At 41.1% G+C, this 24,322-nt stretch overlaps 1 protein-coding gene across 1 annotated transcript in view; it reads left to right on the forward strand.

Annotated features, from left to right (window-relative positions):
- The window catches only part of WDR88 (WD repeat domain 88), a 39,927-nt gene that overhangs the window by 6,411 nt on the left and 9,194 nt on the right, over nt 1–24,322 (forward strand). The window contains exons 2-9 of the mRNA XM_016133222.2: nt 4,719–4,829; nt 5,992–6,080; nt 6,693–6,756; nt 9,191–9,329; nt 10,545–10,674; nt 17,623–17,810; nt 19,611–19,693; nt 21,283–21,351. Of these exons, the coding sequence (XP_015988708.2) occupies nt 4,719–4,829; nt 5,992–6,080; nt 6,693–6,756; nt 9,191–9,329; nt 10,545–10,674; nt 17,623–17,810; nt 19,611–19,693; nt 21,283–21,351 (873 nt within the window). The remainder of the gene's footprint in view (nt 1–4,718; nt 4,830–5,991; nt 6,081–6,692; nt 6,757–9,190; nt 9,330–10,544; nt 10,675–17,622; nt 17,811–19,610; nt 19,694–21,282; nt 21,352–24,322) is intronic.

A 24,322-nucleotide genomic window follows, 5' to 3' on the forward strand; every position in this document is an offset into this window, starting at 1 on the left:
GTTCTTTAGATTCCACATGTATATAAAATCATGTGATATTTGTCTTTATCTGACTTACTTCATTCAGCACAATACCTTCTAGGTCCATCAAGGCAATATTTTTTCCACCCCCTTCCTTTTAGCCTATGTGTGTCTTTAACTCTGAAGTGAGTCTCTTATAGGTAGCATATGTAAGAGCCACCCTATCTTTTGGTTAGAGCACTTAATTCTTTTCTATTTGAGGTACTTGTTGATAGATATGTAGTTATTATCAGTCTTTATTCATGTTTTTGATAATACACGTTCTTCCTTCTTAAAGAAGTACCTCCAACTAATATTTGATGTCAATGAATTCCTTTAGCTTATTTTTGTTTGGGAAATTCTTTGTCTTTTAACTTGAAGTGATAGCTTTGCTGGATAAAGTATTCTTGGTTGTTGATCCTGGGTTTTCATCACTTTGAATATTTCCTGCCAATCTCTTCTGTCCTGCATGGTTTCTTTTGAGAAATCAGCTGCCAGTCTTATGGGTGCTCCCTTGTAGGTAACTAACTGCTTTTCTCTTACTGCTTTTAAGATCCTCTCTTTGGCATTTTAATTATGATGAGTCTTGGTGTGGGCCTCTTTGTGTTGCTTTTTCTTGGGACTCACTGAGCCTCCTGAAATTGTATGTCTATTTCCTTCGCCTGGTTAGGGAATTTTTCCATCATTAGTTCTTTAAATAGTCCTTCAACTTCTTGTTCTCCCTTTTCTTCTTCAGGTACCCCTATGACACGGATATTTTTGCATTTAATTTTGTCTCATAGGCTCCCCGAATTCTTATGATATTCTTTGCTTCTTTTTTCTTGCTATTCTGATTGAGTGTCCTTGGCTTCCCCATCCCCTATATCAGTGGTTCCATCCTCTTCTTTACCCACTCTATTAATTCCCTCCAATATGCTCTTCATCTCAGATAATGTGTTCTTCATTTCTGACTGGTTCCCTTTTATAATTTCCATTTCCATTTTTATGTTTTTATCTTTCGTTAAAGTTCTCACTGAGTTCATCTACTTTTCCCCTAAGTTCATTGAACATCTTTATAACCAGTGTTTTGAATTCTGCATCTGTTAGATTTCTTGACTCCATTTTTTCTTGATCTCTGTTCTGTTTTCTCATGTGTTTCTGCTTCTTTGTCTTTCCATTTTGGCTGCCTTTTTGTGGCTATTTCTGTGTACTAAGCAAAGCTCTTAAGTCTCCCAGTCTTATTAGTGTGGCTTTGTGTAGTAGGTATCCAGTGGCACAGTCCTAAGAGGGGTTCAGCTGCAGGCCAAGTTTAGACCCAGCCTGTGTCCCTCCAGGGCCACCTGTTAAGATTCAGCAAGCAATTCACAGATGCTGTGCTTATAGTTGCTTCAAGAGGCCACAACAAAAACCAAGGTCAGCTGCCACCAGTGTGGGTCCTGGAGCTGATCAGTGAGGGACACAGGACTCACCGAGGACACAACTGGATGTAGCTTGGGTGGGGTCACAAGTTGGGGGAGGCAGAGTTTCAAGGAATTCTCTGGGCAGAGCAACCTCTGTTATCCTGTTTGATGACATCTCAGTTGGGGCAGCGTTGGGTTCACACGTTGGGAGCAGGGAAGGCTCAACAGAAGAAAATGGATAGTGCCAAGACTTCTGCTAGGGAGAGAGCCTTGCCTCTTTCCCTTGCTCTGATACTTCTGTGTCTCCGTATAAGTCTCTGGTGCCCCCAAGCAGCCAACCCAGCTTTGGTGCACAGAGTGAGCGAGTCCGTCACTGTGAAAGTCCCATGGGGGCATGGCCCCTTTAAAAGGTGTCTGCAGCTGCTGGCGGCCGCTGCCCAGCCTCTGTCCCACTCAGCCACTTGGGACCCAGCAGCCTCGCATTTCGCCCCCTTTTACCTTCTACAGTCGCAAGTCGATGTCTTATTTGTCTCCCTAGTTGTAGCGATTCTGTTCATCTAGACTTCCAGGTGACTTTGCCTGCTGTTCGCTCCATGTTTCCGTTGCACCTTTGGTGTGGTCGCAAGAGGGCTGAACGAAGCCTCTATCATTATGCCATTCTGCCCAGTCTCTTCTTCTTCCCATTCTCTTGATACAGTTTTTCACAGAGCAAAAATTTTAAGTTTTTATAAAGTCTGGTTTATCAATTTTTTTCTCATGAATTGTGGTGTTGGTGTTGTGTATCTAAAAAGTAATTGCCATTCCCAAGATCATCTAGATTTTCTCCTATGTGATTCTCTAGGAATTTTATAAATTTCCATTTTACTTTTAGGTCTGTAGTACATTTTGAGTTAATTTTTGTGATGGGCTTAAGGTCTGTATCAAGATTTATTTATTTTTTGCACGTTGTTCCAGTACAGTTTGCTGAAAGACTATCATTTTTCCAGTGAATTGACTTTGTTCCTTTGTCAAAGAACAGTTGATTTTATTTATGTGGGTCCATTTCTGTGTTCTCCGTCCTGCTACGTTGATCTATTTGTCTGTTCTTTCACCAACACTGCACCATCTTGATTTCTGTAACTTTATAGTAAATCTTAAAGTGGAATAGTGTCAGCACTCCAACTTTATTCTCTTTCAATAGCTTTCCTGGATCTTTTACCTCACTAAGCTTTAGAATTCATTTGTTAATATCCACAAAATGATTAGCTGAGATTTTGATTGAGATTGCATTAAATCTGAAGATGAAGTTGAGACGAACTGATATCTTGACAATATTTAGTCTTTCCATCCATGAATGTCTCTCCATTTATTCAATTCTTTGATTTTATTTATCAGAGCTGTGGTTTCCTTATATAGATCTTGTACATATTTTCTTAGCTATACACCTAAGTATTTAATTTTTTGGTGCTAATATAAATGATACTGTGTTTTTAACTTAAAATCCACTTTTAATTGCTGAAATATGGGAAAGCGATCGACTTTCTGTGTACTAATCTTGTATACTACAACCTTGCTATTAGTTCCAGAAGTTTTTTTTGTTTGTTCTTTTCGATTTTCTATATAGGTGATAATGTCATCTGTGAACTAAGACAGTTTTATTTCTTCTTTCTCAATCTTATACCTTTCATATCCTCTTTTTGTCTTATTGCATGAACTAGAACCTCTGGCACAATGTTGAAAATGACTGGTAAGAGGGAACACCTTTGCCTTGCACTTGATCTTAGTGGGAAAGCTTTGAGTTTCTCACCATTAATTATAATGTTAACTGTAGGGTTTTTTGTAGATTTTTTTTTGTTAAGATGAGAAGTTCCCTTCTATTCCTAGTTTACTGAGCATTTTTATCATGAATTGATGTTGGATTTTGTCAAATGCTTTTCCTGCACCTATTGATGATATGATTTTTCTCTTTAGTCTATTGATGTGTTTGATTACATTAATTCTGGGGGAATATTGAACCAGCCTTGCATATCTGGAGTAATTCCCACTTGGTCATGATATATGTATACATTGTTGAATTCTATTTGCTATTTGTTGAGAATTTTTGCATCTCTGTTCATAAGAGTTATTGGTCTGTAGTTTTCTCTTTTTGTGATGTCGTCTGGTTTTGGTATTAGGATAAGCTAGCCTCCCAGAAAGAGAAAGTATTCCCTCTGGTTATATCCTCTGAAAGAGACTGTAGAAAATATGTATAATTTCTTCCTTAAGTATTTGGTAGAATTCACTAGTGAATCCATCTGGGTCTGGTGCTTTTGTTTTGAAAGATTATTAATCAGTGATTCAATTTCTGAAATAGATAAAGCCCTATTCAAATGACCTATTTCTTCTCATGTGAGGTTTAGCAAAAGGTGTCTTTCAAGGAATTAGTCCACTTTATTTCAAATTTGAATTTAGTTCATTTCATTTTGGGTTATCAGATTTGTGGGAGCAGAGCTGTTTATATTATTCTATCTTTTTAGTGTCCATCATTTATGTCTCTTTCATTTATGGTATTAGTAATTTGTGTCCTCTCTCATTTTTCTTAGTTATCCTGGCCAGAGACTTATCAATTTTATTAATCTTTTTAAAGACCAGCTTTTGGGTTCATTGATTTTATCTATCAATTTCCTATTTTTGGTTTCATTGATTTAATGCTCTAATCCTTATTATTTCTTTTCTTCTTACTTTGCATTCAATTTGCTTTGTTTCTATTTTCCTAAGGTGGAAGTTGATTAGATAATTAATTTTAGATCTTTCTTCTTTTTTAATATATGCTATTCAGTGCTATAAATTGCACTCTTTTCATTGCTTCCCACAAATTTTGAATAGTTTTTGTGTTTTCATTTTTGTTTAGTTCAAAATATTTAAAAATTTTTCTGAGATTTCTTTTTCGAACCATGTGTTATTTAGTCTCCATGTATTTGGGCATTCCAACCACTTTTCTTTTTCAAAATTGTTTTGGCTATTCTGCAAGTTTCTATCTCAATTTCAGAAAAAGAAGTCAGCTGGAATTTTGATGGGATAGTGTTGAATCTGTGGAGTATATTTTTATCTTAACAATAGTAAGTCTGCTAATTTACGAACATAGGATGTTTTCCCATTTATTTAGGTCCTTTTAAATTTCTTTTAACAATGTTTGGTAATTTTCAGACTATAAATTTCACACTTTTTTTGTTAAATATATTCTTATTTCAATGCTTTTGGAAATAGATTTTTTTTTCCTAGATTGTTCATGGCAAATGTATAGAAATACAATTGATTTTTTAAAAATATTGGTCTCATATTCTGCAACCCACTTAACTCATTCAGTCTATCTGTTTCCAGATCCCATTTAAAATTCTGACGGGACACCAGCACATTGTGAGTTCTTGTCGCTTCTGCGTGGATGACACAAAGCTCCTCAGTGGCTCCTACGACTGCACCGTGAAGCTGTGGGTAGGTGGCCTTGTGTTCGGCGGGATCAAAACATCCCGTAAGCTTATGTCACTTCTTGTGCGGAGTTCCCCAGTACTGAGTTTCCAGGCACTCAAGGATCACAAAGATTTGGAGAAAACTTTCTGAAAAAAGTACAAGAAAGGAAAGCAAAGTGAGGGCTCACACTATTGTCAAGCCTCCAGAGAGAGATGAGGTTCGTGCAGCTGCTGTTAGCCTGTCGATTTGGAAGCAGCGGGAGCTCCTTCCCCACCTTTGGTGGCAGGGTCCCAGCTGTGCCCAGGGCCTACCTGGGATGTCTGCGCTGTGTCTTCTCTTTGGGTATCCTTCTCATTTGGAAAATTGAGTTCTATCCACAGAGGTGGTATGGCCAGGCCTGGTCGGTCACAGAGAACAGAAAGGTAGCCATGCCTGGAACCTGTCCTTGAGGGGTGGTTGGGAGAGGCAGGCCTGAGCACAAATCAGTGACCCAATGTTCAGGAAGCAGAGGCACAAGGAACAGGGATGTGATGGTCAGAAAAAGTTGCAGGGAGGTGGTCACTGAGAATGCTACCAAAGCCTTCTTGGCATAGCCAGCAGACCCTGCAGGACTGTTTTGGGGAGGGGGGCACTGCTAGTCAGTCAGGAGTGGGTGAGAAAGGAACAGGGCTGGGGGATGGCAATGCTCCTGAGGGGCCAGGCCACAGATGACCACGTGACTGGGACTGGGCTCTTGGGGGCAGATAGTCAGTCTTGAGTTTTGTCATTTTCTCTGGCTTCAGGGGGACAAGGTGGAGTGAGTCAAAGCTGGTTCCTGTCCTGGGTTCTGGTTCAGGTAACTGGGTGGAGGATAGCTCCCCACCCTCCAGATAACCTTGAAGAGCATCTTCTGTGTCATTAGTGGGTACCAAGTTCAGGCAGACAAGGCAGGAGGGTTTGGGGACTGTCCAAATGGTTCAGGCCCTACATTTGGGACCCACTAGCTATGTGACCTAGGTAATTATGTGACCTTCTGGGTGAGGAAGTCTTTTTGTCCTTTGAGCTGAGTGAGAGTCATACGACCATGCAGTTCTCATACTTTACTATTGCAGAGAAGCTCAGGGCTGATGTCGAACTCAGTTTACAACTTCAGTCAATACCTCAGTGACCTCTTGCTCTCTCTCTCCCTTTCTCCTGTTGATTTGAGGATGCTATGGACGGATCTCTTCTTCGGGATTTTGAGAACGGGCCCAAAGCTCCTGTTTTAGAGTGCAGTGTCACAGCTGACAACAGAAGGTGACCTTTCCTTCATTTTACATGATCAGGAAAAGTGAGAGTGAAGAGGCAGGCCGGTGTCCAGCACACCCGGGAGAGTTTGGTAAAACAATACGGGCATTTAACTTTCATGGAAATTTATCTCACATAAAGGACAGAGATTGCCACGGAAACATGCAATATGACAAGGCAAAGGTACATTTTTATTATTTTACTAAATATACAAGAAGACATTTCAGGATGAAATGAGCTGTCTAGTGAAGTATTTTCCTGTAAAAAAGATAGACATGTGAGCAGAAGTGATTGATCCTTGGGAATTGTAGCTATCCCCTTAGAAGAAGATGGTCAGTTAAAGAACAGAAGAAACAATACCTTTAACACCCTAACCATGAAAGAACATATGTGGATGGCTGAGGGAGTAGGGAAGAGAATGGTGTTGTAGGGCTTTTGTGTTAGGTTCTCTCTGTTTTCAGTGAGAATACATCACTCTTTAGGGGGGCTCATGGAGCATCTCTAGAAAGATTCTGGTATTATTTGCGATCTTGGTCATTAATTAGCAAAATTTTCTCTGAGGAAACCATACACGTAACTGACTCTGTCATAAAGACACTATGCTTGGCGTTTTATTTCCAGAATTACTGCAGCAGCCTATGACAAAACACTGAGGACTTGGGACCTTGAAACAGGCAAGCTGCTGGTAAGCATGCCAACGCTCCAGGGGAGGCACCGCAGCACGGGGTCTTGAATGGGCTTTAGGGAGCCTAGGGCTGGGACCCTGGTGGAAGGAGAAGACAGTCTTCCAGGAAAGAAGAATTTTCTCAGGGACTAGAGATGATGGAGGGCAGGCATCCGGGAAGGAAAACTTCCTAGAAGGAAGGCTTCTGCTTGAAGGATGGGAAGGAGGGACACAGGGAAAGAAGTGGGACGAAGGGGAGGGTAGAGGGTGTGGAATTTCAGGCTGAGGGAAAGAGTCCCTTTTCTGTGGGGCGTTTGGATTTGAAGAAGCAGGAAGTAGTGCTGAGGCCATGGGACAAAGGCCACGTGACCAAAGCATGCGGGTTCTGGGCCCTTCCCAATCTGTTCTCCAGCCTAGAGGGGCCACCACCCATCCATTCAAACCGCCTGGAGACCCCCCTCCCCCGCCCCCGGCCCAGGCAGCCCCCGCCCTGCTCAGGCAACGCAGACCTGCTGGGCGGAGGGCAGTGGGGATGGGGCCTCTTCAGGGTCCTCCGCCCAGCAGGTCTGTGTTGCCGCTCCTCTCCCTTCTTCCTCTTTTCTCTCCTTAAATCAGCGACTGTTTTCTTAGTGCAAAGATCAGTGCAAACTCATTGTAAAACATTTTTAGAAAGACAAGATTAAAAAAACAAAACGAAGGCCTCAAAGCACCCTCCAGAGATTACGGTTAATGCCTTGCTGCCTCTCTTCCTGTGTTTACACACGTGTACATAGGAACCCAGGCAAATGTGTTCTGTTAACCACATAGAGTCATTTATTCATACTTCCTGGACCCTGACTTTACCCCCACTTAACAATAAATGGTGATGACATACTCATCATCATCATCTTTTTAAAAGGACACGTGGATTTCACAGGTTGGATAGGTCATGCCATATTTCGCCATTCCCTGTTACGGGACATTAAGGCTATTTTCACTTTTCTCTATTACAAACAATGAAACAATGAGGAAAGTTTGCATATAATTTTATACAGTGGTCAGGGGCCACTTTATGTTTTATCTCTAAGGTATGAACTTTCACAATGATAATATATTCACATATTACTTCAGTATTTTTGGATATGTTGCTGGATTTTATTGCTAATTTGGTATAGAAACATGGTGTTTTTTAAATTGTCCTCCAGAAATCTGTGCCCGAGCCCATCATTTTCTACCTTCACGTGCCAGATATCGTAATTAAAAAAAATTTTTTTAGCCAATTTCGTTGGTGAAAAATGAGCCTAGCATTGATTATGCTTGACTTTGAGCATTTTTCCAAAAGTTTATTTCTTCTCTTAAATTTCCTGCTCTTGTCTCTAGCCAGTTTTTCTATTTGGGATGTTTCTTTCTCTTTAAGAAATTTATTTTTGTACTTTGATTTATTTTTGTTGCACAAGTCATTCATGCCACTTGCAACCATAGGGTTGAATTAATTTTCCACCGCTACTTGACGAATTACTCCAAATCTTAGCCGCTTCAAATAACACATATTTATTATCTTACACAGTTTCTGACAGTCAGAAATCTAGGAGCCGCTCCGCTTGGTGGTTCTGGCTCAGGTCTCTTGTGAGGTCACAGTTAAAATGTCACCTGGAGCGACAGTCATCTGAAGGCTCAACTGGGGCTGAAGTATCCCCTTTCAAGATGGCGTACTCATCTGGCTGTGGATGGGAGGCCTCAGTTCCTCTCTGTGTCCTCAGGATATAGCAGTTTGTTCCCTGCCAGAGCGAGTGATCCAAGAAGAGCAAAAAGAAAACCATGGTTTCTTTTATGAGCTAGTAACGCACTGTCACTTCTGCCATTGTCTATTCATTAGAAGTGAATTGCTAAGTCCAGCCCACATTCAAGGGGTAGGAAATTAGGCTCAACATTGTGGAGGGAAGACTGTCAAAGAATTGGTGGGCCTATTTTAAAATAGTCATAATAGCAATACCATAATTTACAACGTGCAGACAGGTCCTCCTTTTCTAGAATGTTGAGCAGCTCATTGTCCCCTCCTTGTGGTTTGTTGCCAGCCTTCCCCCAGGGGACTGACTGTGAGCTGCCTGAGGGATTGAGGCTGTCTCATGCACGGTGCTGGGAAATAACCACTCGTTTACCAAAATGAATAGGAATAAAGTCGGCCATTACTAGACCCTTACTGCCAGTTCTGTTGGGTGTTCTCCCTAACCTTGTTCATTGTCCTGGACACAGATTAATTAATTATAGTTATTAATTAAAAAATTAATTAAAACCAAACAAACTTAAAAATTCAGTTTCTTATTTGCGCTAGCCCATTATAAGTGCTCAATGGCCACGTGTGGCCAGGGGCTGGCATATTGAACAGCACACAGATGGAACATTTTCAACATCATGGAAAGTTCAACTGGACAGCTGGGCTAGGAGAACACAACCTTTGATTGTTGCCCTATTTCAGTGGAAGATCAGCCATGAAAGCTTCATATCCTCCTGTAAGTTTTCTCCTGATGGTAAATATGTGGTCTCTGGCCTGGATGTGGATTGCGGAATCTGTTTAACAGACGCGGAAAATGCCAAGACGGTGTCATACGTCAGAGGTGAGTTTGTACAGTCTCCCTGCTCTGTTTTGCCTGTCACGGTAATAGCTGCTTGTCACTTGACTGACCATAACTTTCGATTGCTTTATTTGGTGAAACTGTAATAGTCCGAGCCACATCATTAAAGATGGAATACTAATTGATAAAACACTGGCAGTCAAAACCAAGACTGGTTCTCATCAGTTAAACTCTTTCATGCAGTCTCATGCTTGTAATAAATGAAACAATGTTCTGCTCCACCTCACTCAGACATTTAAAGCCCAGTCTTCTATTGAGTGGAGGCTCAGCCTTCATTCTTATCTATATTTTTAAAATCTGAAAACAATGATCATTATATACTGTACTACCATTAAGCAAGATGCTACCACCAGGGGGGGGAAACTGGGCATACAGGATCTCTCCATGTTATCTTTACAACGCATATCAGTTAACACTTATTTCAAAATAAAAATTAAAAAAAAAATACCTGATCTTTGTAAAAAAAAAAAATTGGTAGGTGTGCAAAGTCAAAAGCGAAAGGCTGCTGTACCTGTCCTTTGCTGGTCGGCCTTTCTGAAGTGTGTGTGTGTGTGTGTGTGCGCGCGTGTGCACACACACACAATGCCACTTCCCACACGCACTGTAGGCTTATTTTTATCAAGATGGGGCTACAGCGTATGCAGTGCCCCACAGCTGGCATATTTCCCTTAAGGTATCACCCTCTACCCTACCTCTCCTCACTCTCCGACTTCTAGCTGCTCTAGTGCTTCTCCGTGTCCCATCCCCCCTCCAAGCCATTGCACGTGCTTCCTCCTGCCTGGAGCATTCTTCCTGTTCTGCTTTCCTTGCTAAATTTTGGGGCCCTTTCTCAACCTCTCAGGGCTGCGCCTGGCTGGGCCCGGCTTCTGCTGGCTGGCGGTGATGCACCTCACCCTCCTCTGACGGCCCCTGACGTGCTGTGGGTCGTTGTCCTCTCACTGGTGAATCCCCATCAGCCTGCAGACTGGGAGCTCTGTGGGGACAGGGAGTGGTTCAGCTATCCCCCCTCTTCAAAGCCTGGGACGTGGTAGGCACTCAAGAATGTTCTTGTGAGTGAATAGTCCTTAGTGAAAACCAGAATTGTGGTTTTGAAATATTGTCACTGTCCAAGGCAGGTAGTGTGAGCCTCTGGGCCATGTGAAGTGTGTGCCCCTGAATATGGAAACTGTGTAAAGAGTCACTTTCCCTGTGCCTCAGATCATCACAAAAGGTCGGTCACAGCCTGCTGCTTTGACCCGGACGGCCAGAAGGTGGCTTCCGTATCGCTGGACAGGAGCATCAAGATCTGGGATGTTACAAACCAGGCCACACTGCTCACCATCGCCAAGTGAGGAGGGGCCCTGGGAGGCCTGGCAGCACGCTACAGCGGGGAGGTGGGCGGGGTCCCCGGGGTCCCCAGCCATGCCCCCCTGCATTCAGCCTGCATGCCTTCAGCTTGCTGGCCAGGCCGTAATCCATATGGGGCATCTCCAACTTGGTCATGGGCGCCAGAAGGAGGCTGGAGAGGAAGGAAGGCATGGAGGAGGGCACTGGGGTGGGGGGAAACCACTAGCTGTGGCCAGAGGGCTGGGCTGGGCTTCAGGTGCATTTGTTTCGATGTGAGCCAACGCTGGAAAAACTTGTGCAGAGCCCCTTGCCAAAATGTGACTTTCTAGTGTCTCCTGTGAAATGGGGAGATTTCGATAAACCAGGGCCTGCAAGGGCAACCTTGTAGGTCGCCACCACTAGATGGGTGGCCAATCCTGTCCAGCAAGCCCTGGAGTAAGGATCCCTAGAAGGTGCAAATGTCCTGTCACCCTGCCTCTTCTGCTCCATTATGAGCCTCGCTGGCCTGGGCCAGCCTTTCCCATGGGGATCTGCAGGTTCCCATTCTGTGTGACCTCAGACCTCAGTTACCTCATCTGCAAACTGAGCAGAGGTGAGGTCTGCACAAGATGCAGGCCCTAGCACAGGCCACACCGTGGGCACCCAGCATGTGCTCTCTTCCTGAGAGTGACTTCCATGGAAACCTGGGTTGGGAGGGGCTGTGGGTCCCCCCTGTGCACTGGGGAGGCCTGCGCTACTCCTTAGAGACACTCTGTAGTGGCAGTGACAGGGGCGAGGGCAGCAGAGGTGACCATAGCTCCAGCTGTGGGCAATGTTGCGATCCACTCCCTTCTGTTGCCCCAATGGGAATGAAAAAGAGAAATAAGCAAAATGTCTATTGGTATTTTTTATTGACCTGAATTTGTGATTTTTTTTTTTTTTTTTTTTTTTTTGAAATGCAGCTCTTAGCCAGAAAATATAGAGGCAAGGATTCTTGGTGCTATGGGACAGGGCTGGCTTCACGGCATGCAATCTCTCCCGTTACGCTGGAGCCCCGACTCAGGAGGGCCCCACGCCTGACTTAATGCTCTGTGGTCAATGTCTTCAAATCTTAGTTTTCAAACAAGGGACCTTGCATGTTTTTATTTCAAAACTATGTAATTTACTTTTTAACACATAAAACGTGCAACACGGTACAAAGTTAAAAAGGTACAAAAAGATGTAAAGAATCTCTTATCTGTCTTGTAACCATTCAGTTTCCCCAGATGCCATCGCTTTTTTCCCTTCTTTCTTTCCTTTTTTTCCACAGTTTTATTGTTTGTTTGTTTGTTTGTTTATATTACATTTATGAAATTTATTGGGGTGACATTGATTCACATAGGTTTCAAGTGTATAGTTTTATAACATGCCATATGTATATTGCACTGTGTGTTCACCACCCAAAGTTAAGTTTCCTTCCATCACTTTATATTTGATCCCTTTTGCTCATACCTTCCTCCCCCGTCTCCCCCTTCCCTGTGGTAACCACTAAACCGTCGTCCGTGTCCATGAGTCTCTGTTTGTTTGTCTTGTTCATTTGTTGCTTTCAGTTTTATATGCGTGAAATCATATAGTTCTCAGCTTTTTCTGCCTGACTTAGCATGACAATCTGAAGATCCATCCATGTTGTCACAAATGGCAGTATTTCATCTTTTCTTACGGCTGAGTAATATGCCACTGTATATGAGTTCCACATCTTTATCCAATCATCTATTGAAGGGCATTTTGGTTGTTTCCATGTCTTGGCCACCGTAAATAATGCTGCAATGAACATTGGGGTGCATATATCTTTATGGGTAAATGTTTTCAAGATTTGGGGGTAAATAATTAGAAGAGGGATTGCTTGGTTGTATGATAATTATATTCTTCATTTTTTGAGGAATCTCCACACTGTTTTCCATACTAGCTGTACCAATTGACATTCCCACCAGCATCTCTTTTTCCCCACAACATCTCTAACACTTGATATTACTTGTCCTGTGGATGACAGCCATTCTTATAGGTGTGGTTTTGATTTGTATTTCCCTAATACCTAGTGGAGTTGAACATATTTTCATACTTCTGTTGGCCATTTGTATGTCTTCTTGGGAGAAACGGATCTGTTCAGGTTCTCTGCTCATTTTTTAATTGGATCGTTTGGGTTTTTTTGTTGTTTTGAGTTGTATAAAATTCTTTGCATATTTTGGATATTAGGCCCTTATCGGAGGTGTTGTTTGCAAATATCTTCTCCCATTCATTTGGTTGTCTCTTTGTTCTGTTGATGGTTTCATTTTTTTGTGCAGAATCTTGTAGTTCGATATAGTCCCATTCATTTATTTTTGCTTTTACTTACCTTGCTTTTGAGGTCAAATTCATAAAATCTTCTCTAAATCCAAGGTCCATGAGTTTAGTACCTGTTTTCTTCCATTTCAATTTATTGTTTCAGGTCTTATATTTAGGTCTTCGATCCATTTTTAGGTAATTTTGGTGTATGATGACAGATAGCAATCTAGTTTCATTCTTTTGCATGTGGCTCTCCATTTTCTTAGCACCATTTATTGAAGAGGTTTTTTTTTTTTCTTCATTGTTTGTTTTTGTCTCCTTTGTCAAAAATTATTTGCCTATGTATACAAGGATTTATTTCTGGGCTCTCAATTCTGTTCCATTGGTCTATGTATCTATTTTTTTTGCCAACACCATACCGTTTTGTTTATGGTTGTCTTGTAGTATAATTTGAAGTCAGGCAGTGTGTTTCCTCTGGTTTTGTCCTTTTTTCCTAGCATTGCTTTGGCTATTTCTTTAAAAAATGCCATTGGGTTTTGATGAGGACTGCATTAAACCTGTATATTACTTTGTGTAATAAGGCCATTTAAACTATGTTGATTCTTCCAGTCCATGAACACCTTCAATTTCTTTTAATAATGTCTTCTAGTTTTCAGTGTATGGGTCCTTCACATGCTTTGTAAAGTTTATTCGTAGGTATTTTATTCTTTTTGTTGCAATTACAAAAGAAATTGTTGTTTTTAAATTTCTTTTTCTGAAATTTAACTGTTATGAGAACACTGGACTTTTGTACATCAATTATTTTTTTATCCTGCAACTTTACTGTATTTGTTTATTGTTTCTAATTGTTTTTGTTTGTTTGTTTGTTTGTTTTTTGGTGTGTGTGGAGTCTTTAGAGTTTTCTATATAGAGAATCATGTCATCTGCAAAAAGTGATAATTCTACTTCTCCGTTCTCAATTTGGATACCTTTTCTTTCTTTCTCTTGCCTGATTGCTGTAGCTAGGACTTCCAACACTATACCGAATAAGAGTGGTGAGAGCATCTTTCTTTCTTAACAGCTTTATTGAGGTATAATTCATATACCATACCATTCATATATTTAAACTGTACAATTTGGTGGCTTTTTGGATATTACTTTGTTATTTTTTTTTAATTATGGTAAAATATATATGTGACAAAATTTACCACTTTAACCATTTTCAAGTTAATTCACTGATAATAATTTATAATATCATACAACCAAAACCACTATTTCCAAAACCCTTTTATCACCCTGAGTACCCATTAAACAATAATTCCTCATTCCCCCCAATCCTAGCCCCTAGTGATCTCTCTTCCACTTTCTGCCTCTATAAATTTGCTTCTACCAGATATTTAATATAAATGGAATCATACATTATTTGTCCTTTTGCATCTGGCTTGTTTTATTTAGTATAATGTTTTTGAGGGTTATCCATGTTGTAGTATGTATTAGAATTTTATTCCTTTTTATGATTATATAAAATTCCATTGTAGGCATGTACCACCTTTTGTTTATTCATCCATGATGGATGCTTGGGTTGCTTTTATCTTTTAGCTATTGTAAACAGTGCTGCAATGAACATTGGCATATAAGTATCTGTTCAAGTCCCTGCTTTCAGTTCTTCTGGCTATATACCTAGGAGTGGAATTTCTGGGTCAGATGGTAATAATACTATGTATAGCTTTTTGAGGAACTGAGACATTGCATTTTAATTTTGTACTTGTTCCTGCAAGATATACAGCTGATCTTGCTAGAGGAGTTTGAAAATTCACAATCTCAACTGATTTTGAAGCTTGCAAGAAGTAAACATAAGTACTTATATATATTGCTTCAACTGTCAAACATAATCTAGAAAACTCAAGAAGAGAAGGAAAGTCTATTGTATTTACCTGTACTTTTGTCTTCCTTTCTGATGTTCCAAGTTTCTGCCTTTTATTGTTTTCCTTCTGTTTAGAAAAACTTCTGTAAGCCTTTTGTTTAGGGTAGGTCAGAGGGCAATAAGTTCAATTTTTCTTCATCTAAAAATTCTTGATTTTCCCTTCATTCCTGAAAGAAATTTTGCCTTGATGTAGAAACATGGGTTGACAGTTTTCCTTTTAGCATTTGAAAACTATCATGCCGCTTGCTCTGGCTTCCCTAATTTCTGAGGAGAAAGCCGTTGCCATTCAACTTGTTTTCCCCCTCTAGGCAAGGCGCCATTTCTCTCTGATTTCTTTCAAGATTTTTTCTTTTGAATTCAGTTTTCAGAAGTTTAATTATGATGCATCTGGGTGTAGATTTCTTTGGATTTATCCAAGTTGGAATTGATTAGCTTTTTGAATCTATAGGTTTATGCCTTTTGCCAAATTTGCTAAAATTTCAGACATAATTTCTCTTTCGGCCCCACTCTCTTTCTCCTTTCCTTCTGGAACTCTGATGAAACAAATGTTTAGCGATTTTGTTATAGTCCCATAGGTTCCTGAGGCTCTGGGGTTTTTTTTTTCGGTCTGTTTATTGGACAGGTTAATTTATATTGTCTGCCTTTGTATCCACTGATGCTTTCCTTTCTCCTTTCCACTGAGTTTTTTTTTTATTATTTTGGTTACTGTATTTTTCAGTTCTAAAATTTCCATTCAATCATTCTTTATATCTTTTATTTCTTTGCGGAGGCTTTCTATCTTTTTGTTTGTTTCAAGCATGATTATAATTGTCCATCAAAGTATTTTTACGATGGCGGCTTATAAATCCTCATCAGGTAATTCTAACATCTGTGTCATCTCAGTGTTGGCACCTGTTGATATCTTTTTCATTTATGTTGAGGTTTTCCTGGCTCTTAGTATGACAAGTGATTTTCAGTTGTATGCTGGACATTTTGGGTATTATGAGACTCTGCCTTACTTAAATCTTCTGACAGGCCACCTCATTACAGCTTGGCAAGGGTGGCAGCCTAGGCTCCCCTCCTGGCTTTTGCTGACAAGGGTAGGGTAGGGATGCGATTGTAGTTTTTCCCCCCAAGATATTTGGCTGGAGTAAGGTGGGTATTATCTAAAGGTGATTTGTTTTGTTAGGCTCTTCCTGCAGCTAGTGAGAACGACTTTACTTGGAGGCCTTTTTTTTGGTTCTCTATTTCTTGGGCTACAGGCTTTCCCAGTAAACAGTTCCAGATATACAAAACAGAGAAAAACTCTAGGGACTCACAGCATGCCATTCTTGGGTCCCAAGAGCCCTAGCTGGTCTGCCATCATTTCTCCACCTGTCAGAGTCTTCTGTTTGCTTTACAAATGCCCAGGTTCGTTAGCTGTACTCAGCAGGAGGACTAGAGAGAAGAGTGTGGACTCCACCTTGTCTAGATATGCAAGCACAACATGTGCATTTCCCCCAAACTTTTGTACTAAGTAAAATGGCCTTTTATGAGAAGTGGGATTTATTTGAAATGGGAACCCTATCCTGGAAAACAGAGATAGCCCTGGTTTAAACCCCAATGATGGTGTCTGGATGCTGGGTTAGTTCTTAGCCCACCAGGCACCAGGATTTGGGCAGTTTTACCCTGCACACCCCTGAGAAGTTGACTCCCCCCCCCCACCTTTGATTTTACTCAGTTTGCGCATTTTAAAGAACTGAAACACAGTCTAAAATGCTGACTTGAGCTTTAGAAAACAATTTCATCTAAACTTTTTATCAGGTAAAATGGTTGATTTTATGATCCAGGCTACTCAGAGTTGCTCATTTATGTTTACAAGTTTGCTTGAAAATTCTGTTTATAATAGGAGATGAGAATCACAGGGAAAATACTTTGAGAATCACAAACAAAACAAAAAGCAGCAAAATGCTGACAGATATTTTTCTTTTCAAAAAAGGAGATATTTAAAAATTAAGACTGGATAACCCAAAATTCTATAAATTGAATGTATAACATTAAAATATGCTTTAATGACACTGAAGACAGATAGATAAGAGAGAGAGAGAGAGAGAGAGAGAGAGAGAGAGAGAGAGAGAGAGAGAGAAGAGAGAGCCATTGGCGTGAAGAGAAGTAGGAGTACGTGAGAGAAGCGTGGGAGAGGAGGGTGGGAGAGAAGGGTGGGCGAGAAGCAGCCAGGCCTCCACATCTCAGAGAGAAAGGAGGTGGAGCATGAACAGGAGAGGCCCACTTTGTAAATGTGATCCAGCACCAAACTTGAAGGACCGTTAGTCCATTGACCACCAGTTTTAGCTTTTCCAGCTTCTCTTTCCCCTCAAGCCTCAAGGAGCTCTGGATAGTGCAGCGGTTCTCAACCAGGGGCAATTTTATACCCCAGTGGACATTTGGCAATGTCTGAAGACATTTTTGGTTGTTACAACTGGGTATGAGGGCTATTGGCATCTAGTGTTTAGAGCCCAGGGATGCTGCCAAACACCTTACAGTGTACAGGACAGACCCCCACCACAAAGAATTATCCAGCACTAAATGTCAGTATTGCCATGATTGAGAAATCCTGGAATAGCGTGACATAATCAGAGCGTTTAATACCTGGTCCTTGGTAGGCAGTGATTGAAGGAATGATGCCCATTCCATCACAGGGCATCGGCTCCAATGTCCCCTCTCCTCACCGCCCCCTCCCTTTAGCTGTGTCCTCGGATTTTCCAGGAGCGCAGTGCTAACATGTGCACCCTTTCATCTGTGTTTCAGTGCACATACCAATGCAATCTCAAACTGCTGTTTTACCTTCAGTGGCCATTTCCTGTGTACAAGCTCTTGGGATAAAACCTTAAAAATATGGAACGTTCATACAGGGGAGTGTCGAAACCGTGGAGCCTGTGTGACTCTGATGCAGGGCCATGATGGTTCTGTAAGCTCCTGCCACTTTGCCAGAGACAGTGAGTAATAAACACAAAGAAAGATTCTGCACCTACGGGAGTGCTGGGGCAGAGTTCTTCCTGCTTTGTTCACATGGACTTTCCTTAGTACAGGCAGTCAATTTCCAATCATGCTGACATTAGGGTGGATTTATTTTCTACGGGAACAAAAAGCCAAGAGAGACCTTCATAGGCACAAGTTTGCAAGTGACAGAAACTCAACTCAATGTAGCTTAAGCAACAGGGGAAATTTATTAACTCCTGTAATGGGAAAGGTCAGGAGCAGGTCTCGCTTCAGGTATGGCTGGTTTCAGACACTCAGACAGCGCTGTCAGGGAGCCACCTCTTCTATTCTGCCCCTCAGATCAGCTTTCCTCTTGATTTGGCCTTTTTCCTCAAGTAGGTAAAGATGGCCCCTGGTGATCCAGGCCCAAAGCAGTTCTGGTCTCCAGCAATCCTGGAGAAAGAGAGATGCTCCTCTGATGGTGACAGCACAAGTCCCAGGGAAGATTCCCAGTGGCTCAGCTTGGGTCACATGCCCATCTCTGAACCAATCATTTTAGCAGGAGTTGCAAGGCTCTGATTGGCCAGGTTGGAGTGGCTTGCCCACTCCCAGAGCTAGAGGTTGGTGTCAGTACCTTCTGAATCAGAAGGACTGAGACTAGGTGAGGGGTGTTTCCCCATGGGAAATTGGGACACTATTTCCAGGTGAAGGAGCATGGATGCGAGCAAAGGCGATGACAAAAAGCTGCCATGGCAGCTAACTCCAGTAGAGGAAGTGACTGCTCGTGACACGCAGGAATCACATGTTATACTCTTCCATCCTCATGAAGCGTGCGTGTGCGGGGGATACCCAGCCAGTACACACACAATCCTGGCCTGACTTGAGAAATGCTAGGGTATTTCTGAACAACTTTCTCTCTTCAGAAGGAGTCTTCGTGTAAGGCAAACCCCACTGTGAGGAACCCCATCAGTTTCTGTCCTGGGCTTTATTGGTTTCAAAGTTGCACAGAGTCAATCATCGTTATTTGCGGATTCCATATTTGTAAATTCTCCTACTGGCCAAAATTTATTTGTAACCCTAAAGTCAATGTGCATGGCACTTTTATGGTGTAAACTATGGACATGCGACGTGCTGTAGAAAGTTCGTGTTAGCCTATGCACACATTCCCAGCTCAAGCTGAACAAGGCGATTCACTGCCTTCTTGATTCATCTCTCTTACCATAAAGTGTCTTTTTGTGTTCTATTTAGTGCCACATTTTTGCAATTTGAACTTTTCGTTAGTGACTTAGTTATTTAAAACGGCCTCCAAGCATAGAGCTGAAGGATTGCCCAGCATTCCTCAGTGCAGGAATACTGTGATGTGCCTTACGTGGAAAATGCATGTTTTAGAGATGCTTTGTTCAGCATGAATTTTAGCACTGACAACCACAAATTCAATGCTAATGAATAAACAATATATATCAAATACAAAACAGAAAAAGACATAAAAATGAGGTTATGTATTGATTGGTTAATGAAATGTTGTGACCAGAAGCTCACAGGGGCCTAACCCTGTATTTTCCTTAGGAGCAATGGTTCAGTTTTTGCTAATTCAGTGTTTGCGACAACTTTATGGAATAAAACTGCCATTAATAATGAGAATCAACTGTAATTAGTTGGGGGTGGTTGAACCACCAGGAAGGGGTTCGAGTGTCCTCAGAGTGAGCCATGGACGCAGCTCACAGATGCATCCTCGGCCCGCTTTGACCTCACCACAGGAGGAAGCAGTTGGCCGGGGAAGACTGGCTCCACCTTGAGACTCTCGTTTTGTGTTGCAGCATCTTTTCTTGTGTCTGGAGGGTATGACAAGACGGTGGCTATTTGGGATGTAGGCGAAGGCTACCGGAAGCTCTCCTTGAAGGTACAAATGCCAGCATGAGATAGAAGATCTGAGCTTCGTTCCTTAGTCATTCCATGCTGGATGCTAGGTGCTGGGAGTACGGCAGAGGGTAAGGTAGGCCTAGGTGTCCCTCATGGAGCTGACACATCTGTTAGGAAGGACAGACAAGAAACCAACAAACGGATCATCAACAGTTATAAATGAAATGAAGAAACCACAACAGGGCGATGTGATAGAAACAGACTCTGGGGACTAATCCACAGTGGGTGGGCAGGGGTGGCCTGCTGGAGAAGGTGGCCTTTGAGCTGAGAAAGGGATGGCAGGGAGGGACTGGATGAGTGAGGATATTGCGGGAGGATATTGCAGGCAGTTGGAACGGCAAAATGCAGAAACTCAGAGATGGGGAAGTGTTTAAGTCAGCAGAAATTACTGTGCAGAAGGCTGAACGCCATAATAAGGCATGAACAGAAAGCTGTGGGGCTCCACACTGGGGAGTGTCAATTGAGTGCTTGTGGCCGCAAGTCAGAGAAGACTCTATTCGAAGTAGCTCTACAGTCAGGGGAAGGATTAGGCAACACGGCCAGAATCCAGAGGTTGGCCATCCTAGGATTAGCTCCTTCAGCGCTTCTGTTCCAGGTGCCCTCCACCGCGAGATTTCTGCATACTCTCTGGTCCTACAATTTCATGGGCACCTTTGGTTGGGAATGCTTGCATCCAGGAGTCTTGGTGTCTCTGTTCCCTGTGATTCAAAGGTAGCCTGTGTCCCATTGATCACTACAACATACAGGCTCCCAGGGGTGGTCCATCTGAACCCTCTTCTCCTAGGATTTGGAGAGGCAAAGGGAGTTTACATCATAGCAAATCAACAGCTTAAAGCTGAAAGTTCAACCTCTCTGTGTTTAAAAGTCTCTTTGTCCCCCTATTAATTTGTTCTGTTCAGTTTTTCCTCTCCTCTCCTCTCTATTCTCCCACCCTCAAATTCCTGTTTGTTTTGTTTAGTTTTAGTTTTAGTTTTAGTTTTGTTTTGTTTTGTTGTGCACAGCAGTTTAACCTTCTCTCTAAGTTTTGGGTTCCCTGCCACACCACAGCTGCCTCACCATCCACCTCTTTTCATAAGGGAAAGACCAAAGAATGATAAAGATGCTGACAAAGAACCCTGACGCAATTAAGTGTCTAAACCAGCAGCGGTATCCTCTCTGAGCTGCTTTGTAGCTGAGGAAAACAATCTCCCAATTGCTTCAGGGCCAGTTCCTTGAAGCCAAAAGCCCCTTCACCAAATGGACCTCTAAGAGGTATTCCCTAGAACAGAGAAAGCAAGCAAAACCAGCAAAAGGTACTCTGGGGCCAGCTTGGAACACAATAGTTTTTTTTCCCATCCTGCTAAACACCAGAGTACTAGTTTTGAAAACACATACAGTTCCATGACATACACATACATGTATCACAAGCCTTTACACTTTGTATTCTACCTTAAATGTCCTAGTGAAACCAGAGAAGCACAATTAGTTACACTTCAATGTAAGCAACGTTGGGTCCTTTTGTTTTAGTTTTTGTTCTTATAAGTCTTTTCCTCTGAGTCTTCGTTAAAGTTCTTCCCCCCCACCTCCCAGGGCCATAATGACTGGGTGATGGATGTGGACGTTAGCAGCAACAAGAAATGGATCCTGTCTGCTTCAAAGGTAAAAGTGGCCAACCTTCGAGTGACTTAACATAATCTCTCGCGCATTTGCTAGAATTGGCGATAATAGAAATGCTACTGTCAAGTAAAACTCCAGGGCAGGGTTAGCCTGAGGGCCATGCCTGGCCAGGCCATGCCCATCAAGAAGCTGCCTGGGAATGTGGAAAGCAGGTGCCTGTGTCGCTCAGGTGGGGAGTTAGTTGCCAGGTATCTCTGTGTCTGCACCACTGACATTTGTTTTGTTGGAGCAAGGGCCTAGTCACTGGTGAGTGAGTGATGAAGCCAACAACGGGCCTTAGAGGCGAAAGCATCAGCTTGTCAATAACAGCAGAGGCCACTCCGAGGTCCCAAGTAGGTCTTCCCTCCCTATGTCACTACCTCCTGGGATTCCTGTTCCAATGGCACATAACTGCTTAGCCCAGGATATCCCGAGGGCTGTCCTCCAGGTGTGAGCACCAGAGAAGTGGGGTCTCACTTTTCCCTCCACCTTTATTAGAAGCATGTAATTCTGTAGGCTGGGGGTTTGCAGGTCTCTGAGACCAGGGGCCAGACTCTGCCTACTGTGACCAACCTGTTAGGGAGCCATCCTGAGAGCCAACCACCACACCTGACAAAAAACCCATAATAACATAATGCATAATAAAAATTCAATGCCTATGTGTTATTATTTTAATATAAAACATGAAAAATGATTGTCAATTATATCTTAATAAAGCTGGAAAAAGTAAAAGTATAAAATAAAATATGAAAAACGAGTTTATTTGAAATTATGTCTTATTCTGTGTTTTTACTTTTGTTACATAAATGCTATTATTTAAATGAAAACAATAGGATTAGTGAACAGCAGCAGTTAGTAGTAATTAATAGTAGAACTAAAAGAATATGTTTAGGAAAAATATAAAGATATTTTATATTGTTTCTGTCCTCTGATACAGGAATTTATTTACATTTTTAAAAAGTCTTTACTGGATGGTTAAATTTTTCAGGCTATATTATTGTATATTCTTAAGATACATAAATGTAAGGCTTTTAAAAAAGATAATATAAATACAATAGAATCAATCAAATAGATCTTTCTTTACTTATGTATTTTTCCAACTTTGTTGAGATATAATAGACATATAATATTGTGTAAATTTAATATCTATAACCTGTTGATTTGATACGCTTGTACATCACCAAATGATTACCACTATAGTGTTAGCTAACACCTTCTTCATGTTACATAATTACCATTTTTTTTGTGGGTGGTGAGAACATTCTGAGCAACTTTCAAGTATATGGTACAGTATTATTAACTATAATCACCATTCCTTACATTAGACACCCAAAATTATCACCTTACAACTAGAAGTTTCTACCTTTGACCAACATCTCCCTCTCAGCCCCTGGTAACTACCACGCTCCTCTCTGTTTCTATGAATTTGGCTTTTTTAGATTTCACTATAAATGATCTTGTATGGTATTTGTCTTTCTCGGTCTGACTTATTTCTCTTAGCATGACGCTTTACTCCATGCGTGCTGTCACAAATAGCAGAATTTCCTTCTTTCTCGTGATTGTATAACATTCCATTGTATATATATATGTCACATTTTCTTTATCCATTTATCTGTTGACGGATATCTAGGCAATTTCCATATCTTAGCTATTGTGAATAATGCTGCAATGAACATGGGGGTGCAGATATCTCTTTGAGAACCTGTTTTCATTTCCTTTGGAAATGTATCCAGAGGTGGGATTGCTGGATCATATGGTAGTTCTATTTTAATGTTTTGAGGAATCCCCGTACTGTTTTCCATAGTGGCTATATTAATTTACATTTCTACCTACAGTATAAAGGGTTCCCTTTTCTTCACATTCTCAGTGACACTTATCTCTTGTCATTTTGGTGATAGCTTTTCTAACAGATGCGAGGTGATATCTTATTGTGGTTTTGATTTGCATATCCTTTGTTATTAGTAATTTTGAGCATCTTTTATGTAGCTATTGGCAATTTCCATTTTTCTGCATGAGATTATCCTGTTTTTCCAATACTACTTAAAAAATGAAGAAATTAACATTTGAATATTCTTGACTCCCTTGTAAAATGTTAGTTGATAGAATATGTGGTGGTTTATTTCTGGGTTCTCTATTTTTATGCCAGTACCTCACTGTTCTGATCACTATAGTTTTGTACTATAGTTTAAAATCATGAAGTGTGATGTCTCCAGCTTTGTTGTTCTTTCTCAGGATTGCTTTGGCTATTCAGGGTCTTTTGTGATTCTATACAAATTTTAGAATTTTTTTTTTCTATTTCTATAGAAAATGCTATCACTATTTTGATAAGGATTGTATTGAATCTATATATGGCTTTAGGTAGTATGAACATTTTAACAAAATTAATTATTTCAATCCAAGAACACAGGATATCTTTTCATTTCTTTGTGTCTTTTTCAATTTATTTCATCAAAGTCTTATAGTTTTCAGTATATAGGTCTTTTATTTCCTTGGTTAAATTTATTCCTAAGGATTTTATTGTTTTTGATGCTATCGTGAATGGGATTGTTTCCTTTATTTCTTCTTCAGTTGCTTCAGTGTTAGCATATAGAAACACAACTGATTTCTGTATGTTGATTTTGTATTGTGCAACTTTACTGAATTTGTTGATTAGTTCTAACAGATTTTTGGGAGTGCTTAGGATTTTCTATGTATAAGAATATACCATTTGTAATAAAAAATGATTTTATTTTTTCCTTTTCAATTTGAATGCCTTTCATTTCTTTTTCTTACCTGATCGCTCTGACTAGAAATTCCAATACTGGGTAACATGGGAGGGGTCTGAAAAAGAGGATTGCTCTGACATTTCAAAATGCACAAGAACAATGGACAGAGTTTGTTTTAGGCAAAGATAAGACTTTTACTAAGGAAATTACAGCCCTGGGGCGTGACTACCCACACTACCTGCCCAGTTAGGAACTACCTGCCCAGTTAG

This window comes from Rousettus aegyptiacus, unplaced genomic scaffold (assembly GCF_014176215.1).
Source record: "Rousettus aegyptiacus isolate mRouAeg1 unplaced genomic scaffold, mRouAeg1.p scaffold_m13_p_14, whole genome shotgun sequence".
In the NCBI taxonomy this organism is placed as follows: Eukaryota; Metazoa; Chordata; class Mammalia; order Chiroptera; family Pteropodidae; genus Rousettus; species Rousettus aegyptiacus.